Source organism: Sorex fumeus, unplaced genomic scaffold (assembly GCF_029834395.1).
Source record: "Sorex fumeus unplaced genomic scaffold, SorFum_2.1 ptg000047l, whole genome shotgun sequence".
Lineage (NCBI taxonomy): Eukaryota > Metazoa > Chordata > Mammalia > Eulipotyphla > Soricidae > Sorex > Sorex fumeus.
In genome coordinates this window covers 48,770,012-48,791,286 of record NW_026606104.1, presented here as the reverse complement: position 1 = coordinate 48,791,286, position 21,275 = coordinate 48,770,012, and the positions used below count along the sequence as shown (strand labels likewise).

The 21,275-nt window shown below is 47.2% G+C and overlaps 1 protein-coding gene across 1 annotated transcript in view; it reads left to right on the top strand.

The window, feature by feature from the left end:
* Nucleotides 1–21,275, top strand: part of CSMD2 (CUB and Sushi multiple domains 2) — a 628,049-nt gene that overhangs the window by 598,443 nt on the left and 8,331 nt on the right. The window contains exons 57-66 of the mRNA XM_056122939.1: nucleotides 1,523–1,705; nucleotides 4,588–4,764; nucleotides 6,017–6,196; nucleotides 6,622–6,795; nucleotides 8,557–8,730; nucleotides 9,017–9,090; nucleotides 13,425–13,536; nucleotides 14,250–14,429; nucleotides 16,573–16,635; nucleotides 18,046–18,207. Of these exons, the coding sequence (XP_055978914.1) occupies nucleotides 1,523–1,705; nucleotides 4,588–4,764; nucleotides 6,017–6,196; nucleotides 6,622–6,795; nucleotides 8,557–8,730; nucleotides 9,017–9,090; nucleotides 13,425–13,536; nucleotides 14,250–14,429; nucleotides 16,573–16,635; nucleotides 18,046–18,207 (1,479 nt within the window). The remainder of the gene's footprint in view (nucleotides 1–1,522; nucleotides 1,706–4,587; nucleotides 4,765–6,016; nucleotides 6,197–6,621; nucleotides 6,796–8,556; nucleotides 8,731–9,016; nucleotides 9,091–13,424; nucleotides 13,537–14,249; nucleotides 14,430–16,572; nucleotides 16,636–18,045; nucleotides 18,208–21,275) is intronic.

Genomic DNA, 21,275 nt, shown 5'->3' with positions numbered 1-21,275 from the left:
TGCCCCGCCAAAAATTTAAAGGTCAACAATTGTCATCAGTCTCCACACTACAACATTCTGTCTCAGATTCCCTTTGATCACTAGAATGAAGATTTATGATGCAGTGGGGCCAGTCTGTCAGATAAGTTCTCAGGTAGAAATCTCAGACCTTGATCCTTGTACAACAGTGGTGCTTCTAGCTGAGGTCAGAGAGGCAGTGTGGAAGTGAGAGCTACATCCTGTAAAACTCCAGAAGATAAGAAAACCAACTAAAGATGATAGAACCTCTTTTTTCCAAATGCTTGAGTTAAAGACTGAAGGAATTCCTCCTTCCTTGGTAGAGGGCAGAAAGGGTAATATGATGTTATACAGTTTTCTCAGTCTAAAACTAGTATAGAAAAAGGAAATAATGCCAAGACTCAGAGTAAGAGGCAAAAATGATAAATGGTAGGTTATACATGCCCAAACATTTATTTACTTCCAACAAATAGAACCACTTAGATGTTATCATCCGATGCCCACACACAGGTCAGCTCATAAGAATATCCATTCTACCTCAGTTGGAAACCTTATCTTCTCATGCCAATGACACTCATTTCTTAGTTTCCTGTTCTTTCTTCAGCTTCATCATGCCTCGTTCTGATCAAGAGATGTTTTCTATCCATCTCTGTATTATGAAATGTGTTGACTCCCATGGTCCTTTGGCCTCATCTCCTGTTCTCTATTCTCCTCCACCTTTTGAGTCCTTAGCACTCTCTTGGGTAAATTTGCATAATATCAGATAACATATTAATGCATAAATGTAACAAGGAGGCAGGAAGCAAAGAAAGCCTGAAACGTGAAATCCTCTGGTGTTTAACCTAGAATTGTGAATAGGGAGCCCTTAGTTAAAGCCACCATCAGAACTCTGGTGTGTCGTTGAGGAGATGAAGCTGGCAGCTTCATCTACAGAATGGGAAGCTTGGGTTTTATTCTAGAGGCAGTGAGATGCCATGGAGCAGTTTCACCGGGAAAGACACAAAGTCAGGTGGTTGGTGATTGTCAAGCATTAGTATTCAGAGATAAAGTGGAGGGTGGAGAGAGAAAGAGACTCTTGAGAAGTTCTTGCAATGGTTCAGGCAAGGGAGAACTGAGCACCAGAGCTAATGCAGCAAGAGTAGGACCTGCAGATACAGGTGGGGGAGAGATAAAGGAAAGGAGAGAAAAGCCCAGCTTAGGCCTCCAACGTCCTACACTAGCACAGGCCAAAGAACAAGAAGACCATGGCATCTACCAAAGAAGTTCCTCTCTGCCATCTATCTCCCCTTGCTGTGTTTTCTCTGGCTCATCCATGTTGTCAGAACTCTGTGTTCTTTGACCCATGAATCACAGGGCAGGATTCTCTTCTAGCAACGTAGGTTAGACACAGAGTTTTCACCCCCGTCACTGGTGAGGCCCCACTGACTACCCATAGCAATTGTCCGCTCTCTTTCTCTGTGTCCATCCTCCCCTCCTGTTTCCTCGATGTGAAAAACAAGGGTGCTTGCTCGGTTCTGGCCCACAGGCACCAGCGTGGGAGTGTGTGGAGACCCTGGGATCCCAGCCCATGGGATCCGTCTGGGGGACAGCTTTGCTCCAGGCAGTCTGATGCGCTTTAGCTGTGAAGCTGGCCATGCACTCCGGGGATCGTCAGAGCGAACCTGTCAAGCCAACGGGTCCTGGAGTGGCACGCAGCCTGAGTGTGGAGGTAATGTATGTGACCATTCTGCTTCTACCCCCTTTGCCTGCCCCAGGTACTCTCCTCCCGCTTTTGACCTGACCACCTGTCCTCATGCTCAGGCCCCGTGGCCCCAACCCTGCTGGGCACTAGACAGCAATAGGGAGTTCGTGCTGTTTTCACTGGTGATCCAAAGCCAGACAGGGGCTCCATGCTCCTGAGAAGGGAAGAAACTGGAAGCGAATAAGTTTGTTTAGTGCATAGTTTTATTTGACCGTAATGTGCCAAATACTGTCGTGCACATTTGGGCACCGGACATTGTCTCCTATTTGAGCTCATAGTTTAGGGGAAGAGATTGTCTTAAACAAGCATCCTAAGCTCCAAGAGGAATACAAAATATTTTGCAAGTACTGTACGCCCTAACAAAAAAAAAAGAAAAAAGTAATATAAGCCCTTAATGTTTGTTATTTCCTGAAGTAGCTTCAATGGGGAGAGGGGGTGGGTTGAATTCTCTTTCTCCACACATATATATTTCATGGGGGGTGGGGGGAAGAATCTTTTAAAACCTCTCTGCCAGGAAGTCAATTTTTTGTAACTTCTCCCCATCTCTCTCTCTCTCCCCTCTTTTCTCCCTCCTGCCCTCTCTCTTTCTCATTCCCTCCTTCTCTCCCTCTCTCTTGAAGTAAAAGGAAGTTTTCTTCATGCTATTTTCTTCAAATATAACACTAACCACATAGTATGAATTCATCTATTTAGAGGTATCTTCGGAAAGTAGATTTGGCACCGGCCATGGCTTGCCATCCCACTTTCTCTCTGCCCTTCCTCTGCAACACAAAGCCTGCTTGAGGAGTTGGAGGCTAGAGACCTCCAAATACTGATTATATAGGAAATATCATGTAGATTTGTTTTGCAGCAATATAAATGCTGTATATACTTACAAAATAAAATGAAATCAAATACTAGAAATAAACAATCTCTATGTATTAAAATAGATGCAAATAAATCTAAAGTGGAGTTAATGATTTAACAACCCACCAGGGGATTATTCTTACCTGACTTTTTAAAAATAAAGCTGGACTCTATTTCTATATCTATAAATATAATAAGATATTATGACTTCCTTGCTAAGATCCCCCTTAGCCTTTAAGGCTTGAATTGATGGTTCTGTTGGTTTATTTGCAGTTTCAGAGATTGAACCCTGGTCTCATGAATGCATGCATGCAAGGCGTATATATACATACATACATTTCGAAACAACAGCACAGCGGGTAGGGCATTTGCCTTGCAAGCGGCCAACATGGCCAACCCAAGTTTGATTCCTCCGCCCCTCTCGGAGAGCCCGGCAAGCTACTGAGAGTATCTCGCCCACACGGCAAAGCTTGGCAAGCTACCCGTGATATATTCGATATGCCAAACACAGTAACAGTTGTCACAATGGAGACATTACTGGGCCCGCTCGAGCAAATCGATGAACAACAGGAGGACAGTGACAGTGACATTTCCCACCACCAATGTCCCCAGTTCCCTTCTGCCACCCTCCTCATTCAGACTGCCTCTATAGAAGGCACTTTTCTTCTTTCTTGAGGGAGAAAGAATTTATCCTTAGGATATAAAGAACTAAAATTAGGTAATATGCTGTTTTTAGCAATCTTACTTTTAGTATAATACTGATATTTCTATTCTTAAACTGTTACATATAACACTATAAGACATTGGATAAGAAACATTATTAAGAATCAGAAAGGGGAGGAAATATACAAGATGATGAGAATGTGGCATCACTCCAATAAAGAATCTACAAAAGACAAGAGGACTTCAGTCCATGGAGACAGAGAGACTCACATTAGCCAAAGATGGAATAATTTGAGCATCAATAAAATAAATAATAGTGGCAATGGGTAACAACATAGTAAATCATTTTTTAATCATTTTTATATTCATGAGTCAGATGTTTGCTGCTCACCTCTGGAGCTAGCAAGAGAACCAACACATTATTCTAACATCTGTTAATTAAAAAGGCATGCACCATCTGGCCTTTCTGTGTGAATTATGTTTGGGGGTAAACAATTATTTGATCATGAGCAAGTTTTTTTGTTGAGGTACTGTATATAGCGTGGAAGATCTAACAGACTTAGAATGTCGCCATTTCTTATTCACTAATAACATGATGAATCTTGTCAACACTCATCAATTGCTGCTAAAAGTTGAAAAGCGAATCAAGCCTCTGCAAAGCCAGATTAGATGGGCTAACCTGAGCCCATGAATCAGCTTCAAGAGAAATGAGGCTGTGAGCAGACATTCTGTGCTTCCTGGTGCGTTGCCACAGGGAAGACATACCTCAATGAAGGATACTAGGCAAAGAGTAGAACTTGGTCCAGGAACCACAGGGAATGGAACAACATGTTAAATGATGCAGAGTGATGCTGTGAGCAGAATCCAGAAGGCAGAGAAAGCTACTGGACTCCTGCTCTGGTTTCTGTAATAGATGAATGACAGGAGGAAGAACAGCAATCTCTGGATTCTAAGAGTCCTAAGAAGCACGCCAACCTAACTCATGGATTCTCCATCTAACAAAACAACTATTTAAAAATGAGACACTTAAGGGAAATGAAGCATTGGTTAGATACTTGGTGATATTAAGGAGTCATTTAGAACTTCACATGTCATAATAAAACAGATGTATTCTTTATGTTTTAGCACTAAGGAAAAAAAATCGAGCAGCTCTTTTCCTTCCTGCTCGAATTCTGCGGGTGAGGTGATAGGTACATGCATGGCCCCAAGTAGTGTTTCAGTCCAGAGGACCCTCGGCTAGTATGTGAGTCCACTCCAGGCACATCTTGGACCCCCCACGCCCCCACCCACGTGAGACCTGCCTTTGTTCTGGTGAATAATGTGCTCTTTTGGCTTCCTAGTGATCTCTTGTGGGAACCCCGGGACTCCAAGCAATGCCCGAGTCCTGTTCAGTGACGGCCTGGTTTTCTCCAGCTCCATCGTCTATGAGTGTCGGGAAGGCTACTACGCCACAGGCCTGCTGAGCCGACACTGCTCAGTCAATGGCACCTGGACAGGCAGTGACCCGGAGTGCATGGGTGAGCAGCTGGGACCCCGGGCCCCATGAGAAACAGTGGCTGAGGTGCTGGGCTTCCACCCCGACAAAAGCAAGGCCTTTTCTGGGAGACCGGGAGGACTGGTGGGGGCGGTGGGAATGGGGACGGGGGGGGGGGTGGTGCCGGCTTGACCCTTTGGAAGGAGGATCTCATGACTGGTTTCCGCTGATTGGATGTGCTAACAGACGCAAAGGCGCTGGTTCCATTCTATGTGCTTCTTGTTTTTTGAGTGGTGCCCTGAGAGGCCATTTCTGATTAGCCCCACTGTACACATGTGATGACCGAAACTCAGAGAGCCAGGGAATATGTATTTGCTATTTCTCAGACTCCAGCCAGTTTCTTGAGCTTTCTTTTTCTCATAGATGATACACACACATACACACACACATACACACACACACGCACGCACGCACGCACACGCACACGCACATGCACACTCGCACAGCTCTAAGCTATATGTTACCCCTTTAAAACTGTGACCTTCCACGGTGTCGAGTGCCTTCTCTCCCTGGCTCCCTTGACACGGTGTCCTGGCTCTCGAGCGATATGGCTCCACAGCTCCACTTTATGATCCGTCAAGAGCAGCTTCAGCCTCTTTTTCTTGGGAATTGTGTTGCTGTGGGGCCCTTGTGGAAGGAAGTGGTCAGATAAGGGACTCTGACCATAGTCACCCTTTCAAAGTCTTGGCCTGAGGCCCCAGTTCCCTCTGATATCCACGTCCATGCCAGTTTATTCTGAAGTCAGAGCTCATCGAACTCCACCTCCCTTGGTCCCATAGCACAGGTCATCGATGCTGCTGCCAACACACAGAGGCCACCCGGCAGGGGTGGGTTAGGGTCTGACATGTCCCTTGAGAGACAAACTGTCTTTTGTGGCCTGTGACCACATATTGAGCTCTTCAACCTAAAAACTTCCCTCCCCAGGGCTTCAGCCTCGTTTTGGAACTGGGGTCCTTTGGGTAGGTCCCCTCCTTGGAGTAGGTCCTCAGTGCCAAAGTGCTAGAATAAGGGTGTGTACGCGGGCAGGGACAGCTAGGAGCAGGATCAGCCAGGCAGGGAGAGTTGCCAACCCCACTCAGAGTGTCAGCGAGTCCCTGGGAGTCTGGGAGGGGTCTGGGCATCCTGCTCCTGGGTTTCCCTTCTAGGCATGTGCAGGGAGTCACAAGGTAGTGTTGAAATACAGGGGTGGAGGGTGTCTGCGCTGGGAGTGAGCCATTCTGTCTCCTTGATCCTAGTCATAAACTGTGGTGACCCTGGGATCCCGGCCAATGGTCTTCGACTGGGCCACGACTTCCGGTACAACAGAACCGTGACCTACCAGTGTATCCCAGGCTACACGATGGAGTCACACCGGGTGTCGGTGCTGAGCTGCACCAAGGACCGAACATGGAATGGCACCAAGCCAGTCTGCAAAGGTATGTGTGTGCGTGTGCACATGTGAAGTTTGCATAGATGGAGCACAGACCAGGGAGAATCAAAAACCAGGGGCGGGGTGGGGCTTGAGTATGGGGAAGCGCCAGGGTCCTGGCAGCTGCAGCAGCTGACACTGGAGGGTGGGCTACAACATGAAGGAGGGTCCCTGAATGTCTATTCAGACAGTCCAAAGGAGTCTGAGTTTCCAGCACTGAGAGGAAACTTGTAACAAAACAAGGTAGGATTTATCAGGTCTTGAGAGTCTGTAATAGGGGGTCAGAGGGGATCACGGAAGTGGGGACCTTTATCTGCTTCACGCTGGGCCTAGACTCTGAGTAGCACAGGACAGTCTCAGGCCCGGTGCTGGCATCCAGAGCCTGTGTTCCCCAGGACACCCATAACCCAGCCCACTCTGCTCTCCCCCCAGCTATCATGTGCAAGCCGCCCCAGCCCGTCCCCAATGGGAAGGTGGTGGGGTCCGACTTCATGTGGGGCTCCAGTGTGACGTATGCCTGCCTGGAGGGGTACCAGCTTTCCCTGCCGGCCGTGCTCACCTGCGAGGGCAATGGCACCTGGACCGGAGAGCTGCCTCAGTGCTTCCGTAAGTCACTCCTGACTCCTCCCCCCACCCCACCGCCTTTCCCCTGCCCTCTTCTCAGCTGTGTATCTGTATGACCTGGAGTAGGGAGTGCCGTCCCCTCCTCAAAAGTCAGGGTGGAGCTTTGTCCAAAACACTGGTAACAAAGCAGGGAAAGTTGTGGGGAGAAAAATGAGAGTGGGGGCTGAAGCAATAGCATAGTGGGTAGAGGGGTTGCCTTGCACACAGCTAAACCGGTTCGATTCCCAGCATCCCGTATGGTCCCTCGAGCACCGCCAGAAGTTATTCCTGAGTGCATGAGCCAGGAGTAATCCCTGTGCATCACTGGGTGTGACCCAAAAAGGAAAAAAAATAAGAGTGTAGTATGGCTGGAGCCATAGTACAGAGGCAGAGGGTAAGGTGCTTGTCTTGCACTCGACCAACCCAGGTTTGATCTCTGGCACCCCATATGGTTTCCCTAGCCCTGCCAAAAGTAATCCCTAAGCATAGAGCCAGGAGTAAGCCCTGAGTACCACCAGGTGTGGCCCAAAAACAAAAATGCTGGTAGGTAGAAAGAACAACTCTCTGCTAGTATCACTTGTATCACTTGTTGTCCCATTGTCCATCGATTTGCTCAAATGGGCACTAGTAACATCTCCATTCATCTCTGTTGTGTGATAGTGTAGCCCAGTGGCATATTGGTGGCTCTTTCAGGGTCAGGGGAATGAGACCCGTTATTGTTACTGTTTTTGGCATATCGAATACGTCATGGGTAGTTTGCCAGGCTCTGCCATATGGGTGGGAATTCTCGGTAGTTTGCCAGACTCTCCAAGAGGGATGGAGAGCTCCAGGAAAAGTTGCGTTGCTCTCTTCTTCTCTGCTAGTATGAAAGGCATGAAAGTTGCTATTGTCTTCAACTTCCTTTAAAACAGAGGCCCACTTCTGTGATATAGAGAGGAGTGAAGCATTTTTAATACGTGTGCATGCAAACACTTGAAATGCTGTATATAATGAAAGGAAGATGGACCTGCATTTATTCCATTTGCCGTCACCAGCTTTGAATTCCACTGTCAGCTTTGATTGGCACTGTCAGCTTTGATTTTAGCTCTGGTGACCTGAATGAAAAGGGCTCCATCCTGCCCTGCCCCCCACCATGTAAATGCAAAGCCTTTGGAGAGACATCAGGTGCATTCAGAACCACTCAGACCCTGCAAGATAATAAGCACATGCCAGGAGACATCGCCTAAGGAAACAATGCAAGTGCAAGAATGGCCTTTCCAACTCCTCCGGTGTAGAAAATGCTAATGTACAGTGATAGCAAATTATGATTGCTGTGGGACCTCTTGCTGCAAAATGAGGAAGTGACAGTGCTGTGGCTTTCTTCCACTGGGAAACAATGACAGGGTAGCAGGTGAACAAAGCAAGATTAACAACGCCTGAGCCTTGCTTTCATAGCCAGGCACGAGTTCACCCACACATGAGCTCTAGAGCAGGAAGGAGGAAAAGCGAGTTTGGGAAAGTGGGCTTGTGATTACTTTATCTGGCTTCTCTAAGCTTCCTGCCACATTCCTCTGCTCCTCGGGTAACATTCAGACACATCTGCAGCAACAAAGCAGCCGTGCACCTTGAGCCAGGGCTGCTCTGGTCTGCAGAGCTGAAGAACAACCAGGAAGGAAGGGACAGAAAGAACCAGTATTGAGGTGCATGGTCGGAATGTGGAGACAGAGGTGCCAACTGGGTTCTAGAAAGAATCTTGGACCTGCTTTCCTCCCTTCCTCTTCCCAGCTGTGTTCTGCGGAGACCCTGGGGTGCCGGCCCATGGGAGGAGAGAGGACCGAGGTTTCTCCTACAGGTCATCTGTCTCCTTCTCCTGCCAACCCCCTCTGGTGCTGGTGGGCTCTCCGCGGAGGTTCTGCCAGTCGGATGGAACGTGGAGTGGCACCCAGCCCAGCTGCATAGGTAAGAGATGGTCTTGGACCCGGGCTGGGCAGCGTTTTCTGCGCCCAAGAGGCTGAAGCTCCTTCCCAGACTTGGGACTCGTGTGCATGGGGAAAGAGCCTGGCTCTGAGCATCTTAGAGCAGAACGTGCAAAGTGCTACCAGGAATGGTGCCTGCAGCTGGGTGGAACTCAGCCACCATGCCTGAGGCAGGGAAGGCAGAGGGCTCTCTGCTCGATTTCCTACATCTAGCTCTCCACACATGCAGAGGCCACATGTGACCTGTGGTCTCTTTTTTTGCAATCCAGATCCAACGCTGACCACATGTGCGGACCCCGGCATGCCACAGTTTGGGATCCAGAACAATTCCCAAGGCTACCAGGTAATGAGGTCAGCCAGGCCTTCCTCCCTCCTGTGCCTTTTTCTGCCACTGTCAGCCTCTGGGGACTGAGGAATAAGCTTCAGGACAGCACTTGGGGGGAGTCAAGACACAGAAGCTGAGAAAAAGCAGTGCTGGGCTCTGAGCCACATACAAGAGGGCACCCTTCAGGATTAGAAGCGCATTGACACCAAACCAGGAGCGGGGAGGAGGATAGCCCCCACCCCACCACCACCCCTGTGCACTGCCACAGCTCCACCAGCATTGCACAGCCTGCAGTTAGGAAGGGCATTTATGCAAGGACAGAAATGAGCCCAAAGCACCAGACCCAACCTCCAAGCCACAAGACTACCAGAGAGGTGGAAAGCAGAGAAAATGTGTGTTATTTAGAGATGCATGTGTGCATGTGTGAATGAATTCCTTTTTAACAAAGTAATGAAGTTCAAAACACACAAGTTCCTGGCTCCCACTGAGGGGAGCCCTTGACAGAGGCAGTGGAGGGAAATGCAAATAGTCACAGCAGTGTCGACTGAGACCGCGTTAGATCCAGCACACTAAGACCAGCATACACCCCCGGTAGCTCACACTTGGATGTGGCTTAATGAACATCAGTTGCAGTATAGGTGACGTCTTAAGATGACATTTAGATTGTAACAGTTCATATGGGGGGGGGGGAGTGCTCCATGTACTCTTTGTATGTGACAAATGTTACGCCATAATTTTTTTTTGTTTTTTGGGTCACACCCGGAAATGCACAGGGGTTCCTCCTGGCAGTGCTCAGGGGACCATGTGAGATGCTGGGAATCGAACCCGGGTTGGCCACGTGCAAGGCAAACGCCCTACCCGCTGTGCTATTGCTCCAGCCCCTATGCCATAATGTTTTTAAGAGAGAAAGACCTGGGATGGGTCATGTAGGACCCTGTGGCATTGATAAACATTATCTATTTTATTCTAAATGCCCTGGGGTGACGCTATCTGATCCAGGATTGGAACTCTCACTAGGGACAGAATGAATCAAGGGGCCAAGAATGAAAGTGTCCGAACACATAAGATATTGTTGCAGTGGCTTAGAGAAAGGTGAGGACAGGACGGGCAAGTATGGTGACATGGACACAGAAATGAGGCAGGTGGCAGGAAGTGTTTTGTATGTAGGACCAGAGGACTCATTGTCCCACTAGAGGAGAGGGTTAAAAGAAGAGGAGTCAAGGATAACGAGGTTTCAAGGATGATGGGGTTTTGCTTTGAACAAGTGAGTGATTAGAAGTACCATTTGCATATAAGGTGAAGAAATTGGAGATGAACAGTTTGGGAATAGAGAAAGGGAGTAGAAACTAAGAGTTCCCCTTTGCTTTGGTATTTGATCTTGGAGGCAATAGATGTCTCCGAGCATTTTAAGCTGAGTAGTATGCGTCTAAATCCGGAGGAACACAGTGTATGCAGCTTTTCTTGTAAATATGTAATTGAGAAGTTTCCTTTCCCTCACTTCTCAAGAGGGCAGGCAATCAAGAGATAACTTACCGGGGCCAGAGTCATAGTATAGTGGGTAGGGTACTTGTCTTGCATGCAGCCAACCTGGGTTTGATCCCATCATCCCATATGGTACCCTGAATACCACCAGGAGTAATTCCTGAGTGCAGATCCAGGAGTAACACCCTAGTATTGCCAGGTGTGACCCAAAAACAAAGTAAAAACAGAAAAATAGGAGATAAGTCACCAAATCAACACTGAGCTTCCTTAGCAACAAGCAGGCTGACTGGAAGCAGGTGGACTCGCATTTTAGAGAACCATCTTGCCCAGATGGTCACAAGAAGCAGTTATATAGGAAAAGACCCGTGAACAGGTTGTAGACCAGTGGGCGTCAGGGTGGTGAGAAAATTCCCTTGCGGGCTGGTCCTGGGCAGCTGCTGCCAAATGGTTTCCTTGTTTGAGGCAAAGCCTCTGTGTCACCTTCCCTGTGGTATATGCTCGTGGAGGAGAAGAATAGGGAAATATCCTCTAACTCTAACAGCACTTTCCTGGAAGAGTTTACTGGTTCCTTAATTTTTTAACTCGGCTCTTAATATTTCCTGGACCAATTTCAAACTAACTGCATGAGTGTATGGTGTGAAGAAATTAGAATAGAGAATAATAGTTAGGAATGACCACTCCGGACAAGAACTGAGTGTTGAAAGCAGGTAATGGGTAAAACATGATAACCTTTCAGTTATCTGTATTATAAACCATAGTGCCCAAAGGAAAGAGAAATGGAGAGAGAAAGGGAGTGAGGGGAGAGAGAGAGAGAGAGAGAGAGAGTACCTGCCACAGAGGTGGGGCAGGTGAGGGGCTGAGAAGGAAACTGGGGACACTGGTGGTGGAAAATGTACACTTGTGAAGGGATGGCTGTTGAAACATTACATGACTGAAACTCAATCATGAAAAGCTTTGTAACTGTGTCTCACTGTGATTCAATTTAAAAACTAAATAACAGTTTTAGAAAAGAAATAAAAATAGGGACTTGTGCATAAAAATAAAACATTTAAACTCTTTAAAAATAAAGTTCTACAAATGCATTTTCTCTTATAATTTCCATAGCTGTTTTTTTTCTCTTTTGGTTTATTGTAAAAATGCAGCATATCCTACGTATCACATACAAAATATGTTCATGGGTGGTTTTTGTTATCAGTTACAGCAGACTATCTAGTCATCGGTTGGCTATCAAAAGTTAAGTTCAGGGAAAGTCATACTTATATACTGGAAGCCAGGGAGATTGCCCAAAGGGAGGGAGCATGCGCTTTACATGAGGTAACCCGCATTGCATCCCTGGAACCACAGGGTCCCTGGAGCACTGCTGGGAGCAACCCCTGAACACTGAGCCAGGAAGTTAGCCCCAAGTACAGCTCAGTCTGGCCCAGGAAAACAAAACAACAACAAAACAAAACAACAAAAGCTATATATGGGGCCGGGGGGGGGGGGGGCGGGGGGTGTAGGCAGGGAACTACTCAAAAGGCTGGAAGCCCAAGTTTCTCTGGTAACCACCTGCCCCCCCCCAAACACCACCAGACGTGGCCCTGTCACCCCCAGCACTGTTAGACCTGAGACCTGAGCAGCACATGCCATTGCCTAATCCATCAGCCCACACTACAGGACCAAGCATCGTTGGTGTAGCATCTGACCCCTGAGCACTCTTGCAAAGGCCTCCAGAAAAGTTCTATGAGGAAGGGGCTAGAGAGTTAGTACAGTGGGTAGGGCACTTGCCTTGCACATGGCCAACCCAACTTTGATCTCCAGCATTCTGTATGCCCCCCCGGCCCCACCCCGAACAGCACCAGAAGTGATTCCTGAGCACAGAGCCAGGAATAACCCCTGTGGGTGGTCCAAAAACAAACAAAAAGTTCTCTGTGGGTTTTTGACAGTACTTGAGGTCAGTGCCTGTGAGTCCCGCCCTGTTCATGAGCCAAGTGCAATGCAGTGGGAATGGAAGTGGAGGAAGCCTATGAGGGGTGGCAGCAGAGCCCAGTGGGCCAGGGAGGAACTCCTGGAAGGGAACATAGCCAAACAACTGAGCTGATGGAGAGAGGAAGGGGCCCACACCACAGATACTTGCCAAGTACTCTCCCGTCTCTAAGGAAGATAAGTCTCCTAGCTTTATGGAACTTAGAGCTTCATCAAGGAAACACATACACACACACACACACACACACACACACACACACACACACACACAGACACACACATTATCATTCTAGGAGTGATAGCACAGCAGATAGGGCATTTGCTTTGCACACGGCCAGCCCGGGTGACCCGAGTTCGATTCCTCCGCCCCTCTCGGAGAGCCCGGCAAACTACCCAGAGCATCTCACCCACATGGCATAGCCTGGCAAGCTACCCGTATCGTATTCGATATGCCAAACACAGTAACAACAAGTCTCACGATGGAAATGTTACTGGGCCCACTCAAGCAAATCGATGAACAACAGGAGGACAGTGCTATAGTGCTACTGTTCAGTTGCTCACATTTTATAAAAGGCTTTCAAACCCATGCTCATATTGGTCCCAACCCTCCACGGTGGTTACCCATTCCCTCTCTCTATACAGGAGAAGGAGGCGTGGTGTCAGTGCAGTCTGCCGTTACCCGCGTGATAGTGGGAGTCAGAGCTCGGTCAGGGCTTCTGGGTCGGGGTCAGCCTCCGTCCACCACTGCGATGCTCAGGCTCAGTGGACGGTCTTGGAAGAGTGTGGCAGAGGAAAGAAGAACCTAGACAGAGGGAAGGAGACCCAGTGCCTGGAGGACAGCAGCTCACAATAGAACATGAGCATTGCTGGATAGCAGGGGTCACAGGCCTGTTTCCTTGTCACAGGTTGGGAGCACAGTGCTCTTCCAGTGTCACAAAGGTTACCTGCTTCAGGGCTCCACCACCAGGACCTGCCTTCCTAACCTCACCTGGAGTGGAACCCCCGCAGACTGTGTCCGTGAGTACCAGCTTCTTCTGCACCCCCAAGACATCTTACCGGGACAGTCTTACCTGTCTGCTCAAATGCTCAGAAAGGTGGGGTGCTCACAACTTCTCACTGAGACCAGTGTTGGTCTCTGTGTGGTCCCCACCCTGGGGGGCTGCACTTAAGGCATCTCCACATAAAAGCTCTCTGATATGTGACAGCAGGTCGGAGGCAGTAGAAAGGTAAAAAGGTGGCAGTAAAGACTAACTCCCAGCCGAGCCCTCAGGATATAAGACTTTGGGCTTTTTTGCTCAGGATTTTGCTTTTTTCTCGTAAAAGTGTTGTAAGCTGAGGTTCCCCCAGAGTTGACGAGCCCAATACCCCATGTCTCCATCCTGACACTTATGCAGGCATCAAGACTGGGCGTAGTGCAGGAGCTGGAGCATATGTTTCCTCTGTGGCTTCAACCAACATGGTTGATCCTTGACACCACTTAAGATCCCTCACACACCATCAGGAGTCACTCCTGAGCAGAGAGCCAGGAAAGAGTAGACTTGAGCACCATTGGGCATGGCCCCAAAATATGCACTCCCCCCAAAAATTGAAAGAATGGTCTAGAGAGCTGGGGAGGGGTGTTGAACTTGAAAGGGTTAGAAAAAGAAATCTGGAGATCTATTTGGGAGCAGGGGGTGGAAGGAGGAAAACCCTGACTCTCCAGTTTCAACAGTGTCTTTCCTCTCCTCCAGCTCATCACTGTAGGCAGCCAGAGACGCCAACCCATGCCAACGTCGGGGCCCTCGACTTGCCCTCCATGGGCTACACCCTCATCTATTCCTGCCAGGAGGGTTTCTCCCTCAAGGGGGGCTCTGAACACCGCACATGCAAAGCCGACGGCAGCTGGACAGGCAAACCCCCGGTCTGCCTGGGTGAGTGCAGCCCCTGGACGTCTCTGGGGGGCCAGTAAAGGGGATGAGGACTGAGTTTGTGTGAAGTCGGGCAGCAAGAAGCATAACTTCAGAAGTGGCACCCCACTTCTCATTTCCTGAGGTCTTAAGTCTCTAGAAGATGACACCACAGCAGCCCAAAGGGGCATGGAGTGAAATCTGTTGGAAATGGTCACCTTGTACTTGCACGTAAACAGGCTCCAGCCACAGGTTGTTCTAAGGACCTTGTGTTAGCTCATCTCACCCTCAGTTGCCATCAAATGCTGCTGTTAGGCACACCCCCATGTAACAGGTGAGGAAATGAGGAAACAACAGGTCTCTAGCTAGGAAAGAGAAAGAGCTGGAATTCCTACACTAATAATGTTCTGACTTCAGCATTCATTCTTAGAAGTTCTTTGTTTCCCTGCACCTCAGAGAGAAGACTTTAGATTCAGCCTGAAATTTAATAATGTTGTTACTTCTCAGAACCAGAATTTAATGACATTATTTTATTTTCTTTGTTGTGACTTTCATTTATAGAAAGCAATACTTGTTTTTACATATGACAGCAATGTAAGGTTTCTTCTTCAAAAAATTTATTATTAGATATTATTGTAGGATATAAAAATTCCCATTTTATGTTTTTATCATTTCTTTTTTATGGAGATATAATTGACCCATAATATTTTGACTGTTTTTAAGACCGCAATTCAGTTGCATTGAGTACATTCACAATATTGTGCCACCATCACCCCTACCTGTTTCCAGAAATTCCTTAACCATCCCCAAAAAGAAACTCCATACACTATAAGCAACAGTATCCCATTGCCATTCCCCTCTGGCCCCTGAGAGCCTCTGTTACACTTTCTAGGCTGTCAATGTGTCTGTGCTCTCACAGGTACCTCCTGTGAGAGATGTCACATTTGTTATTTTGTTTGTAGATGATTTCACGGACCACAGGGTTTTCAAGATTCATCCGTGTTACAGCATGTATCACAATTTCATTCCCTCTTAGACTCAAGTAGCATTTCATTGCTGACTCTACAGACTTTATTTATCCATTGATAGATCTATGAGTTGTTTTTACTTGGGCGCTATTATGAATATTCCTGTTATGAAGTGGCTTTTGCAGGGATATGTGTTTTCGGTTCTCTAGGATTTATATCTGAGAGTTAGTAACGACTCCCAGTAACATTTCAAATCACCCTCAAACAGGTTTTGCAAAGTGTCTGCATCCCTTTACATTCCCACCAGCAATGCAGAAGGTTCAGCGGCTCCACATCCTTGCCAACACTTGCCATTGTGCATCCTTTTATGTACAGCCATTCTAAATAGGTATAAAGTGCTACTGCATTGTGATTTTGGTTTGCATAAACCTGAGGACTAGAGATATGGAACAAAATTTCATGTGTTTGTTGGCCATTTGTACATCTATTCAAATCGCTGGTCCGTTTTCAATGAAATTATTTATCTTGTTGAGTTTAAGACTTTATTCAGTATCCCATTAATTTCATTTTCCCAGCTATAAATATAAATAAGATTATACTTACAGACAAATGAAATTTAAATATATTTAAATTGTGCAAGGTGATAATTTGGTGTACCTAGATATTGTGAAAGGAAATAAAGGTAGCTTGGAGGTGACCCATCAAGGTCACTGGCTCATCAAGGACTGATGGACCTAGACCCAGGCTGTGTGGGTCGGGCCCAGAGCTGTTCCCTCTGCCTTTGCCCAGGAGCACCTCTCAGTACTTAGGGCTGCCTAGAGCCCCTCCAGAGTTTAGGAAACTCCCTTCTGATGGGGGAGGTCTCCTGGTATAGGATATCGGGAAAGCAGAATCCAGCACAGGGTTTTCCAGCCTGGGTTTCTTGATATGGGGCATTTCAGGTGCTCTGTGTACTTGGATATCACATCTTTTCCCCTTCCTACTCACTGAAACAGAGTGTTGCCTTTCATCATCCACAGTGACACAAAGCCTGCTAATGATACCTGTGACCGCCACTGGTAAAAATTGCAACGAGTTTTGTATAGTCAGAAAAAAAAACAGAACTCATTGAGCTAATGTCAAAGAGGTGACCATTATTCGGCCAACTGAGAGACAACTAAAGGCTTAACCTGTCTTTTTCCATTCCCTTTCCCCAGCAGAGATCCGGCCCAGCGGAAGACCCATCAACACAGCCCGGGAGCCACCACTCACTCAGGCCTCGGGTATGTAACTTGGGTCAAGAATCTGCTGTTGCTTCCTTCACTGAGTGACCCAGAAAGGAGTTGCTGAGTGCCTAATGGAAGGGCACTGAGACTATCTGTAGAACCAGATAGATTTTTCCACCCAGCCCCCAGACCAGGGAGACCTCAGGAGTGAACTGAAGGAAATAGAAGTCTCACCTCAAAGAGAAAGCCATAGTCTTCCAGAAACACATCTCCAGCCCCGAACTGTGGAGTCACTGATCACCAGAGTTCCTCCTAGACAAGCCAGGAGTACCAGCCAGTGTAGCAGGAACCCAAGGCCCTGTCCAGGATGCTTCCTAATAATGGTTCTATTTGTGGGGGTCTCCCAAGTAGTGCTCAGGGGATCCTGGGTCCACTCCCAGAGGCACTCAGCCCAGCTATGCACACCTAGTGTTTCAAGTCAGGGTGATTCAAGGCTGCTCAGACTCTTTGGTGTTCAAAGGACACCAGTGGTGCTTGGGGGAATGTGGTGCTGAAGATCAAACTTATCCTCCCAGGCCAGACGTGTGCTCCCATCCTTTGAGCTCTCTCCCCAACAGGAATTGTGCCTTTCAAAACTGAAACATATCTATAGGAGTGTCTTGACCAATGTGAAATTATTAGACTCTTGTTTCCTTGCTTAAATTTATACCTCTCCAAAATTCTCGTAATTGGGTTCCAAGAAAGAGGACTATATTTGGCATTATAGACTCAGAATACTGTTTGAGCCATTGACCAGTGTTTTAGATCAATGACTTTTACCTCTTCATATTTTATTTACATTTCTTTAAGAAAAAAATTCAAATTGCTATAGAAAATTACTCTAAGGTTGAATAAGCCATTAAAGTGGCTGTCATCCGTTACGTAGTTGTGTGTGCCCAGCTTCACATGACATACAATCTGCAACATTAACCCTGAAAGTAAGCAGAGTGGCCCCATTGACAGGACTACAAGTGTGGTTACATTGACTGGTACACATGAAATAACTCAGAAGTAACAGCCAAGACCAGTATCGTGATCACTCTGCACTGGCCACTGTTCCTGTCAACATGTTGGTTTTCTTTCTTCACTTTTTCCCTTTCTTCGTGTTTTTCAACCTCGGTCTCCTTTTTTCTCTCCTTTCTTCCTCTCTCCCTTTCTTGTTTTAGCTCCTTTTCTCCTCTTTTCCCTTCCCCCTCTCTGTTCTCTCTCTTTCTCTCCCTCCTCCCCTCCTTTACTTCTTCCTCCCTTCCCTCTCTACTCATCACTCTGCAACAGTGGACATCATGAGACAGACCAGAGCCCCCCAGATTCCCCTCTGTTAGACATCAGGAAAAACCCTCTCATTGAGCAACCCAGGATTAGTCATCAGCCTCGATTCTGCCAGCACATGTGGAAATTCCTTTCCTTTCTGTTTCATCATTTCCCTAGTTCCCGGGGATGTCTTTGCCAAGAATTCCCTATGGAAAGGAGCCTATGAGTACCAGGGGAAGAAGCAGCCGGCCATGCTCAGAGTGACCAGTTTCCAGGTTGCCAACAGCAAAGTCAACGCCACCATGATTGACCACAGCGGTGTGGAGCTGCACTTGGCTGGTAAGGAGCAGGCCAGGTAGCGGACACTTGAGGTGGTGAGGGTGAAGAGGCGCACACCCATCCCAAGGATGCGTCTGTGTCACCGCCTCAGTCTCATGCTCACAGACCCTGAGGTCATGGGTCCGGGGTCATACACGCTCATGTATCCTTTCCCAAGGCTCAGACTCGTCCTCTGGACAGGGGAAGACAAAGTGCCTGTCAAGTTTTGTCTACTTGAGAAAAGCATTACAGAGAAATGGGGAGATGAGAGCATTGAGCATACAAAGGACTACTCTAACTAAAAAGGCACAGAGAGCCAAGAGCAGAGCCAAAAATCTGGAGGTTCAGAGAACTTTGAAGCCAAGGAACAGCCAACAAATAAGAGAAGAACATTTTTTGAGTGGTTGGGAAAAAGAAGTACAAAATTTCTTTTCCACCTTATTGAACTAAAGTTTGTTTTTTAGTACTAAACTTCAGTGCCTACCATCCTTCCAATACTTCGCAAAGTGTAAAATAGCAAAGTTTTAGAAGCAACGGGGCAACTGGTATCAAAAGTCATAAAATGATTGGTCTCATGAGTTATATAGTATAAGAATGTTTATTATAGGAAATAGTTATAGGGGGAATAAGACATTTACGAATGCCATAGTTCAAGGCTATGTGTGTTACATGGACTGAAAATAGAAACTTGTGCCAGAATAAGGAAATGGATATATTAATTGATAAAGTAAAGTAAATTAAAGGCCCTCCCGTTGATCATCGATTTGCTCGAGCGGGCCCAGTAACGTCTCCATTGGAGACTTTGTTGTTACTGTGTGTGGCATATCGAATACGTCACGGGGAGCTTTCCAGGCTCTGCCGTGTGGGTGAGATACTCTCGGTAGCTTGCCCGGCTCTCCAAGAGGGGCGGAGGAATCGAACTCCCGTCGGCCATGTTGGCTGCGTGCAAGGCAAACGCCCTACCGCTGTGCTACATCCACGAAACAAAATATTATTCAAAACAAGGGATAAATGTGCCCACTATGATGCCTCAACACCCATTTAAAATATGACTTCAGGGCAGGGATGTGGCTCAGCTTAATATTTGCCTAGCATGTGTGAGGCCCTGAGTTCAATACTCAGCACTTAAAATTTTTTTTAAAAAAGAAAGAAAAATTGAATTCTAGTTTCTGTCTTTTGTATTAATACACCATGGTTCATAGAGTTGTTCATGATAGAGTTGTTTCAGGCATGCTGTTGTTGTGGTGGAGGTTTCCCGGTGTCTTGGGCAAAGTGGGGAGGAGAGAGGCAGCATCCTCAAGAAGAAAGTCTCCAGGTTTTCTCTGTCTGCCTGTTACCCCAGGAAGAGCCTGGGAGATGCAGGACGGAAAAGTCCTGCCATGAGCCTTTGTATGGTACCTACCTCACATCTCACCAGCCCTGTGAGGCAGCCACAGAACCACAGCTGACACCCACTTGTCATGTGTGGTGGAGGATGATGGTTGCCACCCAGTTTCTCCGGGAGCCGTGGACTCAGGCTGGAGCGAGAAATTGTTCTTTGCAGAAAAGGAAAGTCAGTCCTAGACCTTCCCCCAGGCTTTTTATGTCTGTTTCCCTGCCCTCACAGAAAAAGAATTTCAGGGGGAAACAAACAGTAAGGCAAAATAACTTTTATTTAGAGACTTTGAAGAAGGAGGGGAGAGAGCGGGGTTCAAGAGAGAATGCAGACTTCAGGAGGAGAGAGCCCGAAAGTACACATCTCAGGTGGAGATGTGGGCCATGCCCCAGAGTGGTGGGGTATGCTGGGAAAGAGAGTCCACATCTCATCTGGGAGCTGTGGGCAGCACGTGTGCAGGTAACATGTGCCTGGCAGCATGGACAAGAGCAGCATGATCTGGCCATACATGCACACTCTTCCTTTGTCCAAGTTAGTTTTATACACACTTTTCCCAAACTGCCGCCACATGGGGCTTTCTACCTAGATAAGAGTCTGTGGCAAGAAATAAAGTTTGAAACTTTTGAGTGTCCTCCTCCATGTCCTTCTCTCAGCCCTTTGTTCCTGCTGAAGCACCTCTCCGGACAAGGGTCCAGCCTTCTCCAGGCCTGTGCCAGTGCCACAGTAAGAACTTTATCACGTCTCAGTTCCTGTGTCCACAAAGTGGGTCGTAGCAACAATACTTTCCGCTTCTAAGGGCTAGTGACAGAGTGACGTATTCAAATGTCAGTTTTCTTATATCTCAAGAACTCATTGCAGGGGACCCCTCCTAACTACCTGCCTGCTTCACAATGTTCCAACACCAATACCAACTTATTCTAACTTCTTATGGAAAAAAAAGTATATGGAAGAAAATTGGAAGCAGTAAGACCCAAGTATTCACTGAAGTTTTTCCTTGACAGTGAGTTCTAGAGTGATTTTTCCCCTTCATATATATTTGCATTTTCTAAATTTTCTGGCTGGAGTCATAGCACAGTGGGTAGAGCGTTTGCCTTGCACGTAGCCAACACGGCCGACCCGAATTTGATTCCTCCGCCCCTCTCAGAGACCCCAGCAACCTACCGAGAGTATCTCGCCTGCATGGCAAAGCCTGGCAAGCTACCCATGACATATTCAATATGCCAAACACAGTACCAACAAGTCTCAAAAAAAAAAAAAAAGGAGACATTACAGGGCCCGCTCGAGCAAAATCAATGAACAACGGGAGGACAGTGTTTGTTTATTTTGTTTGTTTGTTTGTTCTAAATTTTCTCCAATTTTCAATCTTTACATAAATCAAAAAATATAAATATCTTTGAGGTGATTTTTTGGGGCCACACCCAGAATGTTCAGGGATTACTCCTGGCTCTGCACTCAGGAATTACTCCTGGTGGGCTCAGGAGACCATATGGGGTACTGGAAATCAAATTCAGGTCGACCAAATGCAAGGCAAATGCCCTTGCCACAATACCATTGCTCCGGCCCCTAAATTTCTTGCAAAGCAAGTGTCTATTGAAAAAGATGGACAGAGAACACACGAGTGAATCAATGTCCACGTTAACACACAGCCACACAGAGATGTGCCCGAGTCCTCCTGCTCACTCACTGGTCCTGGGTGCCAATGTGCTCCCACATG